The sequence below is a fragment of the Notolepis coatsorum genome, assembly GCF_963971535.1.
Source record: "Notolepis coatsorum genome assembly, chromosome: 1".
NCBI lineage: Eukaryota > Metazoa > Chordata > Actinopteri > Aulopiformes > Paralepididae > Notolepis > Notolepis coatsorum.
Window position 1 is genome coordinate 161,885,095 of NC_140165.1, and position 24,154 is coordinate 161,909,248.

Here is a 24,154-nt window from a genome sequence, read left to right on the forward strand (position 1 = left end):
ATAAAAACTCACAAATGTATTTTTACCTACCAACATCTGTCTGGCCACACCCCTATCCGCCACCTATATAAGCAGGGGTGTGGCCATACACTCGCCTCCTTCTCAAGATCAAGGGCCGCAGTGGCGTCTTGGCGCTGAGCGTCACTACATTCATGTAACTATGGTTATATACATAACCGTACGTTACATGTCATGTAGCTCTGCTCAGCGCCATATTGCACCACAGGAGCTGAGCAGAGCTTACGCCCGACAAATGTACCCCACTGAGGCCCCCCACAACCATCAGAACCGGGGAGGACCCGAGCCCCCACAACCCTCCCTATTGGAGGACGGGAGGGAGACGGATCCGACCGTGCGAAGAGGAACTCGAGCAACTTAACGCACAGGGTGAGCAGACCGTGGGGCGCACCCACGACTACGCACACGCACAACCCGCATGCCACCAGGGAACGAACGGAAGGAACAAACCTTGTTACCACCCCCAAAATCACGGGGTCAAGAGCAAAGCACAACCCCGTGGCAAGGCCGTAGCAGCGGAGCGTGAAGGAGGACCCAGACCCAGAAGGAACTGGATCCCCCCGGAAAAAAGGGGGCCCGGAGAGGCCAATGATGCCACAGCATCGAGACCTCACCAGGCGGTCACTAGTGACACCACCCCCCACATCGCCAGCGTATTCGGACAGGGCCCATCCAAGAGCAGGCCCTTCCCCGCAACAGCACGCCGCCTGGCTCACTGCCCCTGGCATATCCAGGCAGTCACCAACCAAGCACAACCCAAGCCTGAACCTACACCGCCTCCGAAATCGGACGCGTTCAGGGCGGCATGGCTGTAACTCGAAGCCCTCAAGAGGCTACACTACAGCGGGAGCAGGCAGCGCACCGGAGAGACGACCTCCAAAAGAGGCCGATCCCTCAATCCAGGCAGCAGGCACTTGACCCGAGCCTGGAGCACTGCGGATGAGACAGGCGCCAAAGGGGTCAACTGAAAACAGCACCCCGGTGAAGGGGCGTATGCTGGCATTGTTGAGCACCATGTCAAAGCCTCCACAAAAAAAAACCAGACGCTCTAGAGGGGCAGAGGCAGAGAAGGCTGACACGATTGGCAGACGTCATGAACGTGCAGGGGCACACTCAAACGGGTAACGCGGGAGTTGACTCCGCTCCAACACACCAGGGAATCAACCACCCTCTTGGTTCAACATGAGGTGGTTGCTCCTATAACCCCTCAGGAAAAAACTCCAACACACCTGCGGGTATACACTGGCTATACCGCAGTACAAGTGTTTCAGTTTTCAAAAAGGGGTTATCCCAGGCCTACGGGTCGACGAAACAACTTCGGACCGGGCCCGGCGGACCGGGACGTACACAGGGATGCCAGAGGAATTCCAAAGAATCACCTCAACAGTCCCCTCCCAGCCATGCTGAACAGGAGAAGAGAGGGGCTAAAAGAATGGAGAGAGACCAGGCCCCCTTAGCCTTAACAGTGAGGGATAACACGCAGTAACACAACCATGAACATCTCCATAACGTCAAAACCCTGTGACACCTGGGCCGACCCGGCATTTTTCCCCCTGAAAAAAGCACAAGTCCCTCAGGGTACCAGAACAGCAGATCTGCGACCCCGGTGGACAACGGGTTAACTGATCTGGACCGGCGTGACCAAAACCAGTCCCGTGCCCTAATCACGCCGACATCCCCGACACTAGGAGGGGGGTAGGTACGCGTGTCGATCTAAAACAATATAGAGGGCGCCACCCAGACGGTCCCCTATGTACCGCACTCAGTGGCCCACCCCAAGGGCATGAGACCCCTCTACCTATGTTTTGATCTATTCCGTGAACATCCCCCAGATATGAACGAGAATTCGTCGAGACAACACTGGTACTCGGAAGAGACAGACTCCATCCCAGTTGCCCTATAAAAACGCTGTTTTAATGATGAGCAACCAGGGCACGCAGGCCCATGCGTGATTCCCATGAGAAGCACCCAGGGCCAGCACTTATGTACACGTCGAGACCCAAACACATCAATGGATAGTCACAAGACACCAGACATTGTTCCTCCAAGCCGCCTGGGAGAACGACAAGAAGCCGTTGTGCTTTATTTCCTCTTTTTTATAAAAGAGAAAAAGCAGACTGACATGGATCCCATGTGACGCGGCTGAGGGAAAAAATATTTCTATTTTTACACCCCGTCAACTTCTCCACAAGGGGGAGACGGGAATCCTCAGAGAGACTTCCCACGTGAGCCACAAATTGAAAAGTCAACGTAACATTGAGCCATGTGACCAAAAGCACCCCGGTGAAGGGGCGTATGCTGGCATTGTTGAGCACCATGTCAAAGCCTCCACAAAAAAAAACCAGACGCTCTAGAGGGGCAGAGGCAGAGAAGGCTGACACGATTGGCAGACGTCATGAACGTGCAGGGGCACACTCAAACGGGTAACGCGGGAGTTGACTCCGCTCCAACACACCAGGGAATCAACCACCCTCTTGGTTCAACATGAGGTGGTTGCTCCTATAACCCCTCAGGAAAAAACTCCAACACACCTGCGGGTATACACTGGCTATACCGCAGTACAAGTGTTTCAGTTTTCAAAAAGGGGTTATCCCAGGCCTACGGGTCGACGAAACAACTTTGGACCGGGCCCGGCGGACCGGGACGTACACAGGGATGCCAGAGGAATTCCAAAGAATCACCTCAACAGTCCCCTCCCAGCCATGCTGAACAGGAGAAGAGAGGGGCTAAAAGAATGGAGAGAGACCAGGCCCCCTTAGCCTTAACAGTGAGGGATAACACGCAGTAACACAACCATGAACATCTCCATAACGTCAAAACCCTGTGACACCTGGGCCGACCCGGCATTTTTCCCCCTGAAAAAAGCACAAGTCCCTCAGGGTACCAGAACAGCAGATCTGCGACCCCGGTGGACAACGGGTTAACTGATCTGGACCGGCGTGACCAGAACCAGTCCCGTGCCCTAATCACGCCGACATCCCCGACACTAGGAGGGGGGTAGGTACGCGTGTCGATCTAAAACAATATAGAGGGCGCCACCCAGACGGTCCCCTATGTACCGCACTCAGTGGCCCACCCCAAGGGCATGAGACCCCTCTACCTATGTTTTGATCTATTCCGTGAACATCCCCCAGATATGAACGAGAATTCGTCGAGACAACACTGGTACTCGGAAGAGACAGACTCCATCCCAGTTGCCCTATAAAAACGCTGTTTTAATGATGAGCAACCAGGGCACGCAGGCCCATGCGTGATTCCCATGAGAAGCACCCAGGGCCAGCACTTATGTACACGTCGAGACCCAAACACATCAATGGATAGTCACAAGACACCAGACATTGTTCCTCCAAGCCGCCTGGGAGAACGACAAGAAGCCGTTGTGCTTTATTTCCTCTTTTTTATAAAAGAGAAAAAGCAGACTGACATGGATCCCATGTGACGCGGCTGAGGGAAAAAATATTTCTATTTTTACACCCCGTCAACTTCTCCACAAGGGGGAGACGGGAATCCTCAGAGAGACTTCCCACGTGAGCCACAAATTGAAAAGTCAACGTAACATTGAGCCATGTGACCAAAAGGCTCAAGTTACACATATCGAGCGTAGCAGAACACCAAGTTCCTACGCTCTGCCACGACAACTTGACAATAACAGAGAACCACACATGGGGCCTGTAAAGAACTCACGGAAGTCATCGTCCAATAGAAACGCGCCCAGTGACGTACTCTATGACGGGGGGAATCCCATGACTCAACTGCCCGTGATAGGTGCGGAGTCAGAGAAACCCCCCCCCCCCCCTGTGCCGAGCTGACCTATCAGCGTGGCCGGACCGAATGAAAAGAGGGTCAAACCCCCCGACCAATCAGAAGAGGGAAGGAGGGGTTTATTCGGTTACCCCCTCACAAACCCAACCCTCGTATACGATAACAACAATAGCCATATGATACCTTAAGTAGCCAGCATGCTAACGAACAGCGTATATCCAAAGGATAAGCTAACCCAACGCACGCTAGCCACAGACGAAGTCTGTGAACAGGGTTTATAACAAGGCCAAGGTTTATATGTGAACACGACACCCCTGTTTTATGTTACAAGAACACAGAAGTTTGATAGAGAGAGAGCGGTCTAAAAGACCGTGGTACCTTTACACACACGAGCACTTCTGCAGACCAACACTACAGTGTTGTGGCTCAATATCACCGTTTTAAGCAACAGAACACACAACTAACCTCTACCTTTATATGAAGAACATAAGTCTTCAGGCAGAGGAAGAAAAAACCCTTTCGACCGAGTGTTAGCCACAGGCCTTGCTAAGCACACATGTATATGTAGCGACCAAACAAAGACTAAAAGTCTAGCCCTCCTATCAAACCCACACTAGCGAAGGTTTACACATCGTATCCCCATCATATGTAGTGAATAAACACACAGTTTGTAACAAAATACAGTCCCTCCTAGGAGGGACTTTTTATTTGGACAAAATCATATGTGGGCCGGAGAAGGGAAACAGGGGAAACAATAGGGGAAAAGTCACTGTTAGCGACGCCTGCGACGAGCCGCTCGTGGCTTGCCACCCCGGGGAGCCCCGGAGGGACGGTAAAGGGTTGCCTGGTCTCGACGATCCCTACCGTCACCTCCGAGCGTGGATGGGCCGGCTGCAGTGGACGAGGCGCCCTCTCTCCTCCTGGCCTTCTTCGCCAAAGGGCCAGCAGTGGCGGTGGTAGCGGCGGCGGCATCGGACGCGGATCCCCGACGACGAGCCTTCTGCCTGACTCCACCGGCGACATCGGGCGGGGGGAAGTGAGGCTGGAGCACGGACCGCTCCTCCTGCATATCCCTGCAGGTTGCAGTCATGAGCTGCAACGCCGACCCGAAGAGCCCAGCATCGGAGAGGGGTGCCGTCAGCAGGGGAAGCCTCTTCCTGTCCGGCACTCGCGCCTGCTCCAGCCAAAGATGGCGCTGAGCTAGAGTGGCCAGGGCGCGTACTTTCCCGGCGGCGATGGCCTGCAGCTGGATCAGATGCAGGATGGCTCCGGCCGCCTGGGCGTGCTGAACATGTTGTTCCTCCGTCAGCACCGTACCGCCCGTCATCATCCCGGACATAAACCTCGCTAGCTGCGCGATGTTAGACGTAGCAGCCAGGGTTTGAGTACCGGCGATGAACGACTGGTTGCTCCAGTTGGCCAACCGCCTCGCCGATTTCCCGTGGGGAACTGGCTTCCGCAAAGGCTCCCACACCACCTCAGGACAAAGGAGAGACGCCATCGGCCTATCAAGCCGAGGCACCCCCTCCTTCATACCCTCGACCAGACCCACCACCCTCATGACTTGCACGTAGGCGGGGGTGAGGCCCGTGATGTGGGAGACCACCTGTCCCTGACGGACGTAGGCCTCCATTGAGGGGAAAAATGGGCAGACAACGCCCGTCTCCCTCACAGGACGACGTTGCCATAAGTGACCTATGAGATCATCAGGGACAGGAGCAGGCAGTGGCTGCGGCAGCGGCACGCCGTTTGCACCTGCCGCCGCCGCCATGAGCTCGGGGAACAAGGCACGTAGTTCCCCATGCGTACCTCCCCCCACCGAGCTCGTGTCCCTCACATACGACAGACTACTGCCCATTGCAGAGCCACTTTCCGATGTGGCTGATAGCAGGGCATCTCGTTGCTGAGTCGGAGGTTCTTACCCGACACCAGAATACGAGGTACCCCAAGGAGACATATCACCCCCTGCCACTTCATCCTGAACGGGAGGGGGATATGTCTCCACCGGAGCGTCGAACAAGAGTACATCTGCTTCTACCATGTAATCCTCCATTTCCAGCGGGCACGGAGAAACAGACGCACCGTCATCCGGCTCCAGCAACTCCCCGAAACCAGGCCGTTCGCGCCTGCAAGCCACCATCCTACGACGGGAGCGAGCAGACTCAAAAAGCTTGCGTCTCAAATCCTCCGCCACGAGAGGAGCCGGCCGCCCATTGGCAGACGACTCCCCGGTGGCGGAGGAACCAGAGCAGGAACCCGGCCATCTCACAGGAGACGGCGCTGGTGCACCAGCTCCTCGGAGAGGCAAGCTACCCACCGGACGCCTACCGGCGCGGATGACGTCCACGACAGCGGCGTCAAACCCGCCCCAAGACGCACGGCAGAGGAGGCAACGGAGAACCGCTGGTGAAGGGCGACATTGCTAGCGCGACCCCCTGAGGTAAACATTATAGCTTAGCTCTTTTCTTTTGAAGTTATGAGAGAAAGAAAAGAGCAAGAAATAATGTGAACGCTTTACTCAACTTCCTTCAGCTAATAAACCTTGTCAAAGTGATTGGTAGACAGGCACTTTCTTGTGGTGAAAGCGAAGAAGGAGGTGAGTGTATGGCCACACCCCTGCTTATATAGGTGGCGGATAGGGGTGTGGCCAGACGGATGTTGGTAGGTAAAGGTACATTTGTGAGTTTTTATTCAGTGCACAAGTACTGGAGTGAAGTATGTGCAATATGGCGCTGAGCAGAGCTACATGACATGTAACTCTGTCTGTCCTCTCTCTGCTGTGTCTGTCCCCTCTCTCTGCTGTGTCTGTCCTCTCTGTCATGTCTGTCCTCTCTCTCTGCTGTGTCTGGCAGCGGTTTATTCTATAACAACAGGATACTGTAAACTAAGTAAACAGAACACACAGTAGTACTAGTAGTAGTACACACTGATTGCAATCTGCTTGCATAAAAACATTATATAAAATCACATTCTGAGGTCAGTGTTAAAGTGCCACATGGAAGAAGTCTGATTAGTGGTTAGAGTTAGAGGTGGTCTAGGTCTGGTTAGGGTAACTTAGGGGTAGTTAAGCATTCATTATAATTTATTATTATTATTTAGATACTGTAGATCAGTGGTCACCAACCTTTTTAAGCCCAAGATCACTTTTTTTTGGTGAAGGCAAGATCTACCTATTGAAGCGTTGAGAGAAAAAGACAGCCAAGATTGTACTTTAAACTAAATGACTTTTATTTGCCTGTATTCTAATTACATGCAATGCTTTGGTCCAACATTAAAACGTCAAAGTAGAACTATTATGTACTTTCTCAGTCAGTGCTAAGTGGACTTTGTCCTAATTTGGACTAATGTGGACTTTCTCATATTATTAACATTGACAAACATATTTACAATTAGCATTTTATAAAGTAGAACTGTAATGTGTACTTTCTCAGTCAGTGCTAAGTGCAGCATTACTTTTCACATCAAAACAAAAGTAGAACTGTAATGTGTACTTTCTCAGTCAGTGCTAAGTGCAGTCAGTGCTAAGTGCAGCATCATTTTCACATCAAAACAAAAGTAGAACTGTAATGTGTACTTTCTCAGTCAGTGCTAAGTGCAGCATCACTTTTCACATCAAAACAAAAGTAGAACTGTAATGTGTACTTTCTCAGTCAGTGCTAAGTGCAGCATCACTTTTCACATCAAAACAAAGGTAGAACTGTAATGTGTACTTTCTCAGTCAGTGCTAAGTGCAGCATTACTTTTCACATCAAAACAAAAGTAGAACTGTAATGTGTACTTTCTCAGTCAGTGCTAAGTGCAGCATCACTTTTCACATCAAAACAAAGGTAGAACTGTAATGTGGACTCTCAGGGTAAGATCTAAAAAAAATAATAATAATAATATTTTTAATTTTCATGGAAAGATCTACAGGGACAGTCTCAAAGATCGAGATCGACGGGTTGGTGACCACTGCTGTAGATGGATGTAAAGGGCCAGACCAACTCTTAACCCCTATCCGGACCGCCTCTATCCCTTCTACAACAGCGCTCAGGTTCCGGGTTCCTCTGATTGGCCATGACGCCCACGTGACCCTACGCTAGCCCGCCCCCTTCCTGCCGCGCTTGCCGCGCCGCGCTCAGCTTCCGCACCACGCTCAGCTTCCGCGCTCCCTCAGCTTCCTTATTAAAAAAATATACCGTTAACTGGAATATGTTGTTTCTTTACACATATGTTGGATTATGTTAACTGGAATATGTTGTTTCTTTACACATATGTTGGATTATGTAATTGGTTTGTCATGACGAATTAACCGGTGGCCACAACAACACACAGTACTGGTGGTGGTGCAGGACCGGGGGGCTTGTAGAAGGGATAGAGGCGACCGGGGGGCTCCGCGTCTCGGGGCGGCGGTTAATTCGGTTAATTCGCGATTTTTTATTGGAAACAACAACACAACAACACACAGTACTCGTCCTCCTTTGATCGCAAGCTGACCGCGTCCTCCTCCTCCTCTTCACTCTTGTGGTCGTCGTAGACCACTTTCTTGCAGACAGGCGTCCGTCTTCCCCCTCGACCTCCCCGGCCGCCTCCTCTCCCCCTGCCGCCCCGAGACGCGGAGCCCCCCGGTCCTCCACCACCACCAGTACTGTGTGTTGTTGTGGCCACAATTCGCGATTTTTATTGGTTTGTCATGACAAACCAATTACATAATCCAACATATGTGTAAAGAAACAACATATTCCAGTTAACATAATCCAACATATGTGTAAAGAAACAACATATTCCAGTTAACGGTATATATATATTTTTTTTTTATCCACTTTTTCTCCCATTTTCTATATTTTCTCCCATCCCAATTTCGTATCATCCAATTCAACCCTCCCCTGTCACGAACGCTGTTTCTTGCCTCCCACAAGCCGGCTGCAATGTGGACTAAGTCATACATAGCACAAGTCCCCTCCGGTACTTGAGGTAACAGCAGTCGCATCTTTTCACCTGCGCAGCTCGATCTCTCAGTGTCGAGGAGTAACGCGTGGGAGGCTCACGCTGCCCCCGACACTTCCTGATTCTACTGCGCAGGCGCACCAACCGACCTGTAGGAGTCGCTGTCCACAACGCCCGATCCCCACCCATCAGTTTCCCACCCCCTAATACGGCCAATGTGTATTAGTATGAACGACCAGCTAAACTGAAAGCAAGCACTGGGCTCGAACAGGCAAGCCCAGCGTCTCCGTCATTCGTGGCGAGCGCCTTGCCCACTACGCCACGTAGCTGCCCAGAACGGTATATTTTTTTAATAAGGAAGCTGAGGGAGCGCGGAAGCTGAGCGCGGCGCGGCAGGAAGGGGGCGGGCTAGCGTAGGGTCACGTGGGCGTCGTGGCCAATCAGAGGAACCCGGAACCTGAGCACCGTTGTAGAAGGGATAGAGGCATCTGGACCTAGACCACCTCTAAGTCACAACCCTAACTTAGGGGTTAGAGTTAGAGGTGGTCTAGGTCTGGTTAGGGGTTAGAGTTAGAGGTGGTCTAGGTCTGGTTATACTGATCCGATACCAGTGCATACATAAAAATATATATATATATATTATATAGATTATAAAACTTTTTTTTCTTTTCTTTTTTACAGCTACTGTTTTATATACTGTTTTTAGTAATAACTAGAAAGTAATAGTATTTATTCAACAACAGGTGATTGTATAGATTAGTATTAGTATCATTAAATGACAACTATGCTCAACTATGCTTCACCCACGGAAAGGTTGTTGGCACATTGGTTCCACACGGACTTTATACGTTGTTGCACTTGCTACCAGAAGGCTCCGTTTAGGTTAGCTACTGTAGTAGCAGAGGCTCTGTTGTGATTTTTAATGCAAAATAAATATTCAACATTCTCTTTTGAGACTCCGCCTCAGACTCTTATCATTTGGCACTAAAAGCTAAACATTGTTACCGTTATGGCTGTCCGCAACATGTCATTAATTGTGTGCGAGCGGTCGATCAGTTAGCCACATTAGCATGAGCTAGGTTAGCCACTAGTTAACGCGAGCTAGATGGAAATACAAACAATGTAACGTTACTGGTGAAAAAGTGATTTACCTTGGAATACTCCTTTGCCAACTTGCTGTACTTTGCTTGCAGGTCTGCAGCTGGATTATGAATAGTCCCAACTTTAGCCAAGGCAACGTTAAGCTAAAACTAGCTTTTCAAATAGCTCTTCAGCTAACTTAATGCTAATAACAGAGCTCCCCGTCACACTGCTCTACTCGGGACGATGGCATTAAGAAAAGTTATAATTATTTTGTCTCGTCTTGTTTTAGTCAACAATATCAACATACATGAAGATACATTTCGTCCTGGTTTTTGTAAATTACATTTTTGTGTCTCATTAGCGTCACATGGTCTTCAATAACGTGACGTCACGTCTCGTTGTCGTCATGAAAAAAACCTTCGTTGACGAACATCTTTCGTCATCATTTTAGTTGACAAAATTAACACTGGTTAGGGGTGCAGTGTCTTGCTCAAGGACACTTCAACAATCGAACCGGGAACCTTCCGATTACTAGGTGAGCGCTCTACCTCCTGAACCACTGTGTATTTAATAGTTTTATTCGTTAATTCATTAGTAAGATGATCAGAGGTGAAGTTGATGAGTTAATAAAACTTCTGCAATCACATAATATGCATCAGCACATTACCAATGTTGTCTCACCAGCGCCCCCCACCGCAGCACGGGGCCAGTGCTCCAGACAATAGGGGGTATCTGCAGAGCCGCAGAGCCAGGCTGGACGGGTTGGAGGCGGGGCTTCGTGGTCTGGACAAGTATTAGTGGTCTGGACAAGTATTTGCACTACTGCGCACCATTTTCAACTTCACTTTCGTCTCGTTGATTGATTGAAAAGTTTATTAACAGAGTGCAGAATGGGTACAGTACAGTACAGCTCAATACATACAATTGTTAAGAGGATGCAGACCTGAGAAAGACTTTCGTCTTGTTTCCATCAGGGTCCCCCATTTTCAATTCATCATATGACACACACGACATACAGATAGACAGTACTGCTACATCTATACATTTATGACATACCAGATTTTCAAATACAGTACTGTTTGTGATACTAAAAAAATCCAGAAAAAGAGTGTATATACATTTGACATAGAAACTGTGCATTGGAGGAGGTGGGGTAGGTGGGGTGGGGCTGTACATTGGAGGTGGGGGGGGGGGGGGGTTGGGTAGGGGGGGGGTACACACTGTACATTGGAATACTGACATACATTTGACATAGAAACTGTACATTGGAAGAGGTTGGGTAGGTGGGGTTGGGTGGGGCTGTACATTGGAGGTGGGGGGGGGGGGGGGTTGGGTACATTGGAATAATGACAAAGCCATGCTAGTTTACAGTACATAGATCCCCCATTTTCAACTTACCTTCCCCCATTTTCAACTTAACTTTCGTCTCGTTTACATAGGTACATAGACAGTAATGTTACATCTAGACATTTATGACATACCAGATCTAGTAATAATAGAGTAAACTTGTACATAGACAGTACTGCTACATCTAGACATTTATGACATACCAGATCTAGTAATAATAGAGTAAACTTAACTTTCGTCTCAGTAACAATGTTCATAAAGTGTTGAGTGCTACAGTGTAGGTTAGTTTATTAGGACAAGTGCATGACAGTGATAAGGCATATTCTTTTATTGACCTTGAAAGATGAGGAGAGGGTGTTAGCAATCAAATATGTATTACAGAGTGAATATTCAATATTACAGAGTATTTACACAAACAGCTGAGAGTGGAGAGTTCAACTTAGCTTTGGTGAAGGCCGAGCAGAAGTCTCCCTGGTCCGAATCACATTGTCATTTTTATAGTCAGCTGGTTGGTGTTCTGAGAGTTTTGGTCATTTTATTTTATATCTTTAGGTTGTTCACATCATTAATGATGTGAAAGGGGGGATTGTGGGATAAAATCAATTTATTTATGTCCCTAGATACATGTATTTTATTGTCTTCCTATTCTGTGGCCAAACTGAGGTGTCACAATCTATTATTTACCGGAAGGGTCAGTGCAGCTGTTGGTAAAAAGCCACACAGCCCCAAGAACTGATGAGGTGACGGGTTTGGCTGACCACTGACAGGGAGCATTGTCAGGATCTAGAATAATGTATAATACCTATGAATCATAAAAACCATAAGATATCTACAAATGTGTGTACCATTAAAATGTGTTATTATGATATGGTATTAAAACAGGCATATGTGTCACCATGACCCCAGCTGTCTGAAACTACCAGGAGACAGATGTAATTCTAGACCCTTGTCATTTCAACTGTTTACCTTATATAGACATTGTTTAAAGTCCTGAACCTTTCTTCATGCTAATTTGGAAGAACACCACCTCATTCGCTCAGAACACCAACCAGCTGACTATAAAAATGACAATGTGATTCGGACCAGGGAGACTTCTGCTCGGCCTTCACCAAAGCTAAGTTGAACTCTCCACTCTCAGCTGTTTGTGTAAATACTCTGTAATATTGAATATTCACTCTGTAATAAATATTTGATTGCTAACACCCTCTCCTCATCTTTCAAGGTCAATAAAAGAATATGCCTCATCAACAGTAAGGTTAGTTAGGGTTAGATTTTTTTTATTCAGATAATGGTTGAAGAAGTGAGTCTTTAGTCGACGGTGAAATAATAGAGTAAACTTAACTTTCGTCTCGTTTACATAGGTACATAGACAGTAATGTTACATCTAGACATTTATGATTAGCCGACGCTTTTATCCAAAGCGACTTACAAGTTCTGTACGACAAGCCATCAGGAAGGGCACAACTCTATCAGCTGAGTAACAATGTTCATAAAGTGTTGAGTGCTACAGTGTAGGTTAGTTTATTAGGACAAGTGCATGACAGTAAGGTTAGTTAGTGTTAGATTTTTTTTATTTAGATAATGGTTGAAGTAGTGAGTCTTTAGTCGACGGCGAAAGATTGGACGGGTTTCAAAAAATGTACTCTTTATACTCTCACGTGCTCCAGTCCACACGCATGCGCATACACATTGCTCACTCCAACACATAGCGAGAGAGCCCCCCCCCCCCCCCCCCCCCCTCATCCGCAATACTTGTCCAGACCACTAATACTTGTCCAGACCACGAAGCCCCGCCTCCAACCCGTCCAGCCTGGCTCTGCGGCTCTGCAGATACCCCCTACTCGCTCCAGAGCCCGGGATAGGTTGTGCGCATGCGTCCACCGCAGCACCAGAACACAACACAGAGAGAGGGATAACTGCGGTCAGTGCGGTGATAAACAAATGCACGCATCGGACACAGAAGTCGCTCCCGCTGCTGCTGTCCCGTGGACAACATGACATCAGTCCCAACGTTTTTACCTTTTAATCGACTTGGAAGAGCTTGTTTTTAATACAGCTGAACACCCCGAGGTGGAAAAAAACGGATTCCAATCAAGGAGATTTATTTCTGAACTCGCTTGTCTCTTGTTGGGCTCGTCTTGTGTTTTAACCAGTGAAGTAGGAACCATGACCGAGCTGAGGAGGCGAGCAGGAGGCGCAGAGCCTGACGGCAGCGACAAGGTAAAGATGACCTCGTTATTATTGACGCCCCTCGTCCACAAGTTAGCTCCCCGGCTACCGTTAGCTCACGTTGGGTGTTCGGTCATTAACGTGACGTTAGTTAGCTTCCCGTTAGCTAGTCGGCGAGGCAACACGGGAGACATGTCGAGGAACGTCCCGTCATGGCTACAAATATTGGATGAATAGCGTTGTTTTTTCCTTAGATGTCATCATGTCACCCTAAACTAAACCAAACAGACTATGTTTACTACCGCCGTGTAACACCGTGCCAAGCTAGTTACGTACAGTACAGGCGAGTTCTTACGGATCTGTGATGATGGTTAGCGAGTTATTATGAATCTGTGATGATGGTTAGCGAGTTATTATGAATATGTGATGATGGACTTAGCGAGTTATTATGAATATGTGATGATGGTTAGCGAGTTTTATTTGAGCCGATGACACATCGAGTAATAACAGTCGTGTTGCATTGTGCTCCTGTCAGCCTCGCTGTGTTTGTCAACATCATCAACATTCATCCCAATGGCTTCAACATCATTATCTTTAATGGCACGTCAGTATGTACGTTTTACTGCATACAAGAGTGACATTATTTATTCTTGGTTCCTCGACCATGCAGCATCAATGAAATAAGATTTTAAAAATATATACAAGCAATAAAGTACAACGTTGATGTAGCTCTGAATATAATTCTAAATATAGTACAGTAATCGCAGTATGGATGTAGGAGCCCGAGTAAATGTGCATAGATTGTTTTTGTGTAAGTGTTTATGTCCGTGCCAAGTGGTGGGTGGTAAGGCAGCAGACTGTTAGTGTTCTTTGTTCATGAGCCTGTATTCTATTCCTCCCTGTGAAAGATGAGCAGTGCTTTGATGGGGACAGCTAATTCAAAATGTAAATTCTAGCCATTCTATTCCCTTGCCTCTGGAAACAAACAACCAGCTATTAAGTGCTTCTTTCAACGGTTAATTGTAGCCGACCCCTCCCTCATACAGTATTCTACTAGGAATCCTATTATTCGTTCCGCAGGCTCTTCTGGCAATTCCACCTATCCCACTGATGGAGCTTCTCCAGTAGCGAATAAAGCAGGTTCCTCTGTGTATCACCCTGCATAATGTCTTTGAAATGGTGCCAGGGAGTTGCCTCCTCACAGTGCTCCAGAAAACGTGTGCTACTTGCTCAACAGACTTGACAGCCATTCCCTTTGTGATGAGTCTAGAGTCTAGAGAGTGAACGCCTAGGTGGTATGTGTGAGTCCTCTCTTAGCTACAGTTGCTTAGCTTTGTGTGTGTTTACATTTATGCCACTCTGGCATCGTCACAAATGGAGGACCCTTATGTAAACAAGACTAAAGTATTTTTCTGGTCTTCATCATCTTACAAGTTGTTAGTATTGAGCTGTAGTGTATTGTACCCATTCTGAAATCTGTTAATGAAGTTTTCAATCAGTTAACAATATCCCCTTGTCTATCCACACCTCCTTCAAAGTCCATTTTTTGCTAGCCAGCACAGTCAGCCCACACAGCGCTGTCTCAGCTAGCCTTCCTATTAACACTTAACTTCTAGGGAAGCAGACGGTTGAGTTGTTCCATCACAGGCACAAGCATCATCTCCACTGTGTCCTGTATGTGTAGGTTAAATATAATATAAGTAGTGTGGTGATAAGGAACACCATGAAGCCTATGTTGTCCCTGACCATGTTGTTGTGATAGTTAACCTCTGACTACTATAGGGCTAGATACTGGTCACACCAACAGATTTGTACAGGTTATACAATTCCCAAGCCAGATATGAAGGTCAAGGTTATCTGTTCACTCCCTATAGGGCTTGGGGACGTGAAGAGAACTGTTGCTGTGTCCATAGTTACTGCAGGAGCTTAGGGCGATCGTAGTTTTTAGAACCCCGTTTTGAGGGATTTTCTTTGCTCCTGCTTCAGGGCAGGTAGTACCCTCCCATCATAGAGGAACCATGAGTGACGTAGTGTACGGTGATTGGTCCAGATGTCCCATTCATGGTCTCAGACCTAAGTGTGTTCAGCTGTGTGGGGCTGGAGAGATGGACACGCCAACTCCTGAGTCAACCTTGTATTGTATTTGAAATATCTATGCATTAAAAAAAAAGATTACCAGCAAATCTCTTAGTTACCTGAATATTGTGCTGTCAGAACAGTCTCATGTTTGGAAGTTAAAGGATAACTTCGCTATTTTGGACCTTAGACCCTATTTGCGGTCTGTCTACCATGTACCTGAGACATGGAGACCATCATTTCACTGATTAGTCCAGTATATTGAGCTAGCTACAATTTCCCTGCAGGCTCTCACTGGGCTACAATAGCAGACAATGGGCAACCGTGAATCCTTTGCAAAAACAAAGGAAGCTCACGATATATTCTTACTGGCCTCGGGTGCTCTTCTGTGAAATGTATCACAATCCGAATGTTGAAACTTCCACACTCTAGCTAGTTGTAGGACGGGCCGTAAAACACGTACAAATGTTGGGATTGCCCTGAGCTTCCCGTCTTGGAAGAGCACATTTATTGTTGATTTAGCAAAGGATTCACGATTGCCCATTGTTTGCTATTGTAGCCCAGTGAGAGCCTTGCAGGGAAATTGTAGCTAGCTCAATATACTGGACCAATCAGTGAAATGATGGTCTCTATGTGTCAAGTACATGGTAGACAGACCACAAATAGGGTCTAAGGTCTGAAATAGTGAAGTTATCCTTTATTTAGTTATCCTAAGTATTTAAAGTTTACTATTGGTAGTTTTTTAGCACTCTTTTCTTGTTATCAACCAGGAAAACGTTTGGTTGTAAGTTGATCAATCTAGTGTGATGTGACGAAAAACGATATGTTTTTTTTCAATGAATTTCCTAGTTACAACAAGATTGTAAAAGCAGTATTGTTCTGTTTTATAGGTGAAGTAACGTTATTTCCAGTGTTTGTTATTTGGCCCAACTGGAGTGCAGCCAGGCTCTCTCACTGTACGTCCAGCCGCCCTTCGTCTCTGGGCCACTCTCCGTCGGGGGAAGGAAGGCTCTGGCAGAAACACTGTGGGCTCACGTCACTTAATTGTCCCTCTTGGAAAACCCTGAAGGTGGTGTAGTTCTCTGGGTAGCTCCTCTCAGGGAGTCGCCAGAACCCATTGGTCCCAAAATGTCTATATTAATAGTAAGAAAGGGCCCCACTGTTACCGTGATCACAGACTTGCAATATATTCCATAGGGCCTTATATTCATGTAAACACCATTTAAAATGGAGCAGGCTTCCTATACATGGAGTTGAATAGTTTTGACTAGGTCGATTCGGTTCAGTCTGTCTCGTTTAGGACATTTAAAGCACAATCAGCAATATAAATGTAAACAAATGGCCTTAGGTTGCCCCACCACCAAAAATAAGAAATAGGAATGGAAACATATTCATTCTCTAGTTGACTGAGCTCTTGATACAAGGACTACTAACACTAGACAACATGCTGTCATTCTCTAGTTGACTGAGCTCTTTATACAAGGACTAACACTAGACAACATGCTGTCATTCTCTAGTTGACTGAGCTCTTTATACAAGGACTAACACTAGACAACATGCTGTCATTCTCTAGTTGACTGAGCTCTTTATACAAGGACTAACACTAGACAACATGCTGTCATTCTCTAGTTGACTGAGCTCTTTATACAAGGACTAACACTAGACAACATGCTGTCATTCTCTAGTTGACTGAGCTCTTGAGCAGCGTTTCCGTTAGAACATATTCGTGCCGGTCTGGGTGTCCTGCAAGATTTCTATCCCCGGACATATTCGAGAAATTCCAGTCAGCCTGGTTTTCCTTTTTACCCGCTGAATGCCACCATCGGCGCCAATGTTAACGTTAATATCGCCTAATCTATGTTTTAAATTATGGCTATGTGTCTAATCTGCAAAAAAGGGAGGTAGGGACCGCACTCTGAATATCGTTGTTTTTTATTTTCAAAGGACACAAAACGTTTTCAGCCATCCGGCCTTCATCACACTCAATCAACACACACTGATGAAGGCCGGATGGCTGAAAACGTTTTGTGTCCTTTGAAAATAAAAAACAACGATATTCAGAGTGCGGTCCCTACCTCCCTTTTTTGTAGGGGTGGGAATCACCAGTTTCATCATGATACGATACGATATCGATTCTTTGGACAACGATACGATATTTGCCGATATCACAAAGTCTCTCACGATACAATACGATACGATTAGATTCAGGTGCCTGCGATCGATATGAGATGATATCATATGCCCATTTAACACAATCAGTAACATTTAGATCAACAAAAAAAAGGTAATGAAAATATCATTTGACATTTGTATTTTTGAGCTCTTCCAGACATTTAAAGGAAAATCAATCTATTGTTTTTAATACAAATAGACCTCCTGTTCACTGTAAAGTGCCACGTTTTTATATATTGAGCTTTATTTAAGCTAAATTTTTTGGAACTCAAAACTCACAACCTCCCTCTCCCAAACCGTTCCTACAACAATTTGTTGATGTTGCATGATCATGTATAGGCCTACATTTATTATGTATTATATTGTTTATGTTTAAATAACATTTAAACATCAAACTCCTCTGACCTCATCTGGTCTTTCCAAAGACGCGCGCACACACACACACACAGAAAGGGAGAATGCTATGCTGTAACGTCTACACACACGGAGCTACTGCTGTTGTTCTTGGGCGGATATGAGACTCGCCACAGGATTTAAAAAATAAGAGTATCGATATGAATCGATCTTATTACATCGCATCGATCCGATTCGATTGTTGATAATTACATCGATGTATCGATCTGGATCGATGTATCGTCCCACCCCTACTTTTTTGCATAATTAATATTGGACTACGCACCTGTCTGAGCGCAGTGGTTACCCTTTTCTACCATATGTGTCTAATCTGCCCATCGCATTATCAAAGACTATTTTCGAGTCAGTGCTGTCAAGGCTGTTTATCGCGTCGTTTCCGTTTCAGAGCATTTAGAAAAGCCCCCGTTTTCAGATAAAAAACAGCTCATTCTGGAGCATTCTATGAAAATCGTCTTTTAGTGGAATATTCCACAACGTTGATATTCGTCGGCCTTTTTATGAATCGTTTTCAAATAAACGCTAGATGATCAATATTATACGTGCACGCAAGCACATTATGGCCGCGCGCGGATAATCGCCCCGTTGATTTCCTCTCGGACTTTTACATTGAAACCGAAAGAAGACATTTCACAAAACAGCTTATAACTTCATCAAACTTACTCTGATTATCCTAACACTGATGACATAGAGTCCTTACCTGACATCAGATGGTATCCAACTGGTATATTCCAATTCCTGATCACCATTCGAAAAAATCGATACGTGTATGGATCCAACGCGATACTGTAGAACTCCATGATCAGCGGGGATCTGAGGTTCCAGAATGAACTGTGTCACTGGTAACCCTGGCTGGATCAGTGAACTGGAAAATGTGGATATAATGTCGCACCTCAGCCAGGAGAATTAAACTTTCCACTCGGGCCTGAACGCTCGACATTTCTGTTTCTGTTTTCTTTCACCACGGCATCAGCGGTCTCTGTGACTTCAAGTTCAGAAGACTCATCTTCGTTGTCATTATTATTAGACCTGCTTGTGCTTGGTTTCATGAAATATTTGTTAAGCTTAGCTTGTTTGGCCATCTCTCTCTCTCGCTCGTATACCTGTTTGTCGTTATGGTGGCCAGACAGGCTCAAAAAAAGAAAGAAAAAAAGATTCACATCCGAGCGGCGCCATCCGCGCTTTATCAGCGTGAAGCAACATGTAATGATTGTTTCGTTCATCGCATAGGCTATTTAATTTGAGCCTATTTTAATACAATTCAAATAATAAAATTGTGCTTAGAGAAATTATTTTCACCGGACATTATGACCGGAGATATTTAAATATTCGGACTTCAACATATTTTGCCGGTCAAATACCGGTAATTACCGGCTAACGGAAACGCTGCTCTTGATACAAGGACTAACACTAGACAACATGCTGTCATTCTCTAGTTGACTGAGCTCTTGATACAAGGACTAGACAACATGCTGTCATTCTCTAGTTGACTGACTGAGCTCTTGATACAAGGACTAACACTAGACAACATGCTGTCATTCTCTAGTTGACTGAGCTCTTGATACAAGGACTAACACTAGACAACATGCTGTCATTCTCTAGTTGACTGAGCTCTTGATACAAGGACTAACACTAGACAACATGCTGTCATTCTCTAGTTGACTGACTAAGCTCTTGATACAAGGACTAACACTAGACAACATGCTGTCATTCTCTAGTTGACTGAGCGCTTGTTACAAGGACTAACACTAGACAACATGCTGTCATTCTATATGACTGATCTCTTGATACAAGGACTAACACTAGACAACATGCTGTCATTCTATATGACTGATCTCTTGATACAAGGACTAACGCTAGACAACAGGTAAATGTGAGTTTTAGATCATTGCATTTCCTGTAGCGATGCCCCGATCAAGTTTTTTGCCACAGATACCGATCAGCCATATCGGCCGATACACTGCCGATACCGATAGTTTTTGGTTTTGTTATAGATAAAACTAACCTTACTGTCATGCACATGTCCGAATATACTAACCTACACTGTTTTCAAGTTTCTTTAATAGTTGTCATTGTCATACAGAAGTACAGAATACTTTCATACAAAATGCTTCTTACTGTTACGCTCCAGAGACTGTGCTAGACAAGATAGTATCAAATAACATAGTATAGCATGTAGTTTAGAAGAAGAAAATGAGGTCACAGTGTTCGGTATAGACATATGTACAATGTTCTGAGTTACCATATAATATACAATACTATGCAGTGTACTAATGTACAGTACTATATAGTGCAAAGCAGAAATGGGATGAGGTACAATTTAGGTACAATTTACAGTAAGGTAGCACCAACATTGTAACCAACATTGTTACTCAGCTGAGTTGTGCCCTTCCTGATGACTTGTCGTACAGAACTTGTAAGTCGCTTTGGATAAAAGAGTCAGCTAAATTACTAAATGTAAATGTAATGTAAATACCCATTGTTCAATTAATAAACTGTATGCCTCACTGTGTGGAAGAGTGCAAGGCAACATCAGGCTTGACTTAAAACATTACTTTCCTAACTTAGTGAAACTAAATGTAACAAATTAACACATAGATATAAATGTACTGAATTGTTATTTCTTATTTTATTTCTTATTATATTAAAAAAAAAATTCTTTTACCGATACCCGATCTAGCTATTTTAGTGAATATCGGCCAATACCGATCGCTGGCCGATCGATCTGGGCATCCCTAATTTGCTGTATTTTGTGGTAGGGGCTGGGTGATTAATCGAGTTTCAATTACACCCCAAGTCCAAACAGTACTTTCAGCTCATGTTGAGAGGCAGGAGGAAGAAAGGTAAAACTAATCCAGTTGTTGTCAAATAATGTTCTCAAAGCGAGTAATCACGTTTAATATTTCAATATCAAAATAATTGTGATTATGATTTTTGCCATAATCAACCATATTTTGTGGTTTTAAATGTTCTTTTCTTGTTTTCAACATAGGAAACGTTAGTAAACAGCTATATTTCGAGGGGCTTTATTTATTGCATCAATTGTGATTTTTCTTAAACCCTTGAGTCAGCAGTGCCTGAGGACTCAGCCACCCCCCCCTCCCCCCCACTCCCTGCAGTGACCCACACAGATCATGTTAACAGTTTCCAGGAGGCCTATAGCTGACGCTGAGCTAAGCTAGAATGACCCAACATAACCTCTAAGTTGGTTGCGATTGAGCCAAGAGTACCGGCGGCAGTTCCCTCCCTGGAATTGTTTACCATGCATCCAGATAGGCCCCTGGTCTGCGGTGGTCAGGCATCCAGATAGGTCTGCGATGGTCAGGCCTCCAGATAGATCTGTAGTGGTCAGGCATCCAGATAGGCCCACGGTCTGCGATGTTCAGTAACTCAACTCAGTAACTCAAACAGGGGATGGCCGATGGAGTGTGGGAGGGGGTCATGTTTAGCCTCAAACACACGCCTGAGTGGGATGAAACCCACTCACGGGAAACATGGGCAGGAATTAGAGCAGAGACGTACCATACTTTTACATGACTGTCATCAACCATATATACAACATTAAAGATTGTTCCTTGCAGCAGTATTATGAAGATTCTTGGATAGTAAATGGATTTAAATACAGTTTTTGAACAAAAAAGCACCATCATAAGTATATTACAAAAAAGGGCGGCTAGGTGGTGTAGTGGGCAAGACACTCGCCACCAGTGTGGAGACGCTAGGATTCGCGTGTTCGAATCCAGCTCTCCACATTGTTTTCAGTTTAGCTGGTCGTCCGCAGTAATACACATTGGCCGTATTACGGGGAGGGAAACTGAAGGGTGGGGATCGGGCGTTGTGAACAAGCGACTCCTACAAGTCGGTTGGTGCGCCTGCGCAGTAGAATCAGGAAGTGTCGGGGGCAGCGTGAGCCTCCCACGCGTTACTCCTCGACACTGAGAGATCGAGCTGCGCAGGTGAAAAGATGCGAGTCATGCGACTGCTGTTACCTCAAGTACCGGAGGGGACTTGTGCTATGTAATAGTCCACATTGCAGCCGGCTTGTGGGAGGCAAGAAACAGCGTTCGTGACAGGGGAGGGTTGAATTGGATGATACGAAATTGGGATGGGAGAAAATATAGAAAAATGGGAGAAAAAGTGGATAAAAAAAAATAAGTATATTACAAAAAAAGGTTTCAAACGCAGTAAAATTTAGTTAAAATAAGAAAAATATTGTGATGTCATATTTTTACCATATCACCAGCTAGGGATGCCCCGATCACGTTTTTTGCCACCTATACTGATCGTCTGACTATGAGCCATATCGGCCGATACACTGCCGATACCAATCGTTTTTGGTTTTGTTATAGCAGCTGGCAGTATTATACTGTAGGTCTAACACAGGCATTCTCAAAGTCCGGACTCTAGTCCAGATCCGGACCGAACCACAACTGTCTCTGGACTCTGAGCAAATTATGCTTTTCATATGTATTATCTGCGAGACATGGCCACAACGCAACGAGTCAAAATTCTCCGCTATCTCAACTGCAAGCAGCGTCTCTGTCTGCATGTCCGACTGCTCCACTGTCTGTGTGTGTGTGTCTGTCTACTCTGCTTTGGTCCAATCATATTCCCCCACCCACAGTCTGCGAATCAGAGGCAGAGTAGGGCGGGTCTTCACGGCATGCTTGTTGTCTCAGCGACCTGGGGCAGTGTAGCGTATGGGTTAGCGGCGCTCAATGTGCCAGAGTAGCCCGTTGTCTCGACTACACTACTCCCTCTCATGCTCACACACACACATGCTCCCTCACGCTTGCCTCGCGCACACACAATTAGGGCTGGCGATATGGCCTAAATATGATATCACGATATTTTCTGACCTTTCGGCGATACGCATCACGATGTTTTTATTTTTTTCCCCAAACAATTCATTATGAGGCTTACCAAGACAGTATTTGAGTTTGCAAGTTAACATTAAAGACAAAATAAAATACCCATGCATTTAGTTCAAGTTCAAGTTCAAGTTCTTTAATAGTTGTCATACAGAAGTACAGAATACTTTCATACAAAATGCTTCTTACTGTTAGCATTTTTATATTATATATTTGATTTGGATTATTGGATTATTAGATTATATATTGCATATATTTCAGGCCTGTACACTGCGATGATATGATCGCGAATTGCCCCTTTAATTGGCCGTTGCGATTGGTAAATATTATCTGGGGGCGGGCTTGCGAGTAGTGCTTTCAAGCCTTGCATTCGCATTTCACTCCTAAATTATCCAAGGCGTGTGATGACGCCACTCACGCGAGCTGTCAGTGCGACACAATGTCGTGGTGCTATGAAAGAATCTGTCGGCATGAATGAACTTACTGCGATCACCGATAGCCTGAGTGAAAAAAAAGATTTGCGTGTGGAGTGAATCTAGGTCACGCTATATACTTGGTACTTGTAGTCTATCGTGCGATTAAAGACCATGTCCCTATCTGCGTAGTCTATACATCCAACACCAAATCCCATAATTCCTAGCAAAACGAAACTGAATGTGGCCTCTCTTTCTTTCAATATGGACTATTGCATCGCCAAAGAAGCACCTCATTTCAATACATTTAAGATACAAATTTTGCTCTGCAAGAACAACGGAGTGGATATCAGTCCATCTTATGACAACCGCGTCCGATGTGGAGAGATGATAAGATGATGATGATTGACGTGATGATGTGATGATTGATTGACGGGGACACGGACACTTCTAACGTTCAGGTTCAGCCATGCATTAGGTGAGTAGTAGTAGTAGCCCACTATTAGGACGTGAAATACTGTCTACTTAAATTTATAAAATATCAACCTATCTATCTATCTAATAATGAGACAATATGCAAATAAGATAATACTAATAATTGTCACGGTGTCCCCGTATATGAAATGAAAGTGGCTTGCAACTTTACTGGCTGTCACAAACTGTTTATTTCTCGTTTAGCATAGTATTACATTCCACTTCTATAAACAATCAAAGTCCTACCGTAAGAGCCTCATACGGGTCAATTAAACCTTTTTGATTAGTCTTTCCTTCGAGCTAAGTTGGACTGAACATTTCACTGTCAAAAGCGCAAATGTAAATAAGGTTGCGTGGCAACACGGTTTTCAAAATAAAGGTCACATATACAAATACCTCTCAATTCTTACTAAAAAAAGTCCTGTATATACA

General features: G+C 45.6%; 1 protein-coding gene across 1 annotated transcript in view; it reads left to right on the top strand.

Annotated features, from left to right (window-relative positions):
- The first annotated feature begins 13,041 nt into the window (after positions 1-13,041).
- Positions 13,042-24,154, top strand: part of cds1 (CDP-diacylglycerol synthase (phosphatidate cytidylyltransferase) 1) — a 78,475-nt gene continuing 67,362 nt past the window's right edge. Inside the window, exon 1 of the mRNA XM_084327612.1 lies at positions 13,042-13,356. Within this exon, the coding sequence (XP_084183738.1) occupies positions 13,303-13,356 (54 nt within the window). The 5' untranslated portion in view covers positions 13,042-13,302. The remainder of the gene's footprint in view (positions 13,357-24,154) is intronic.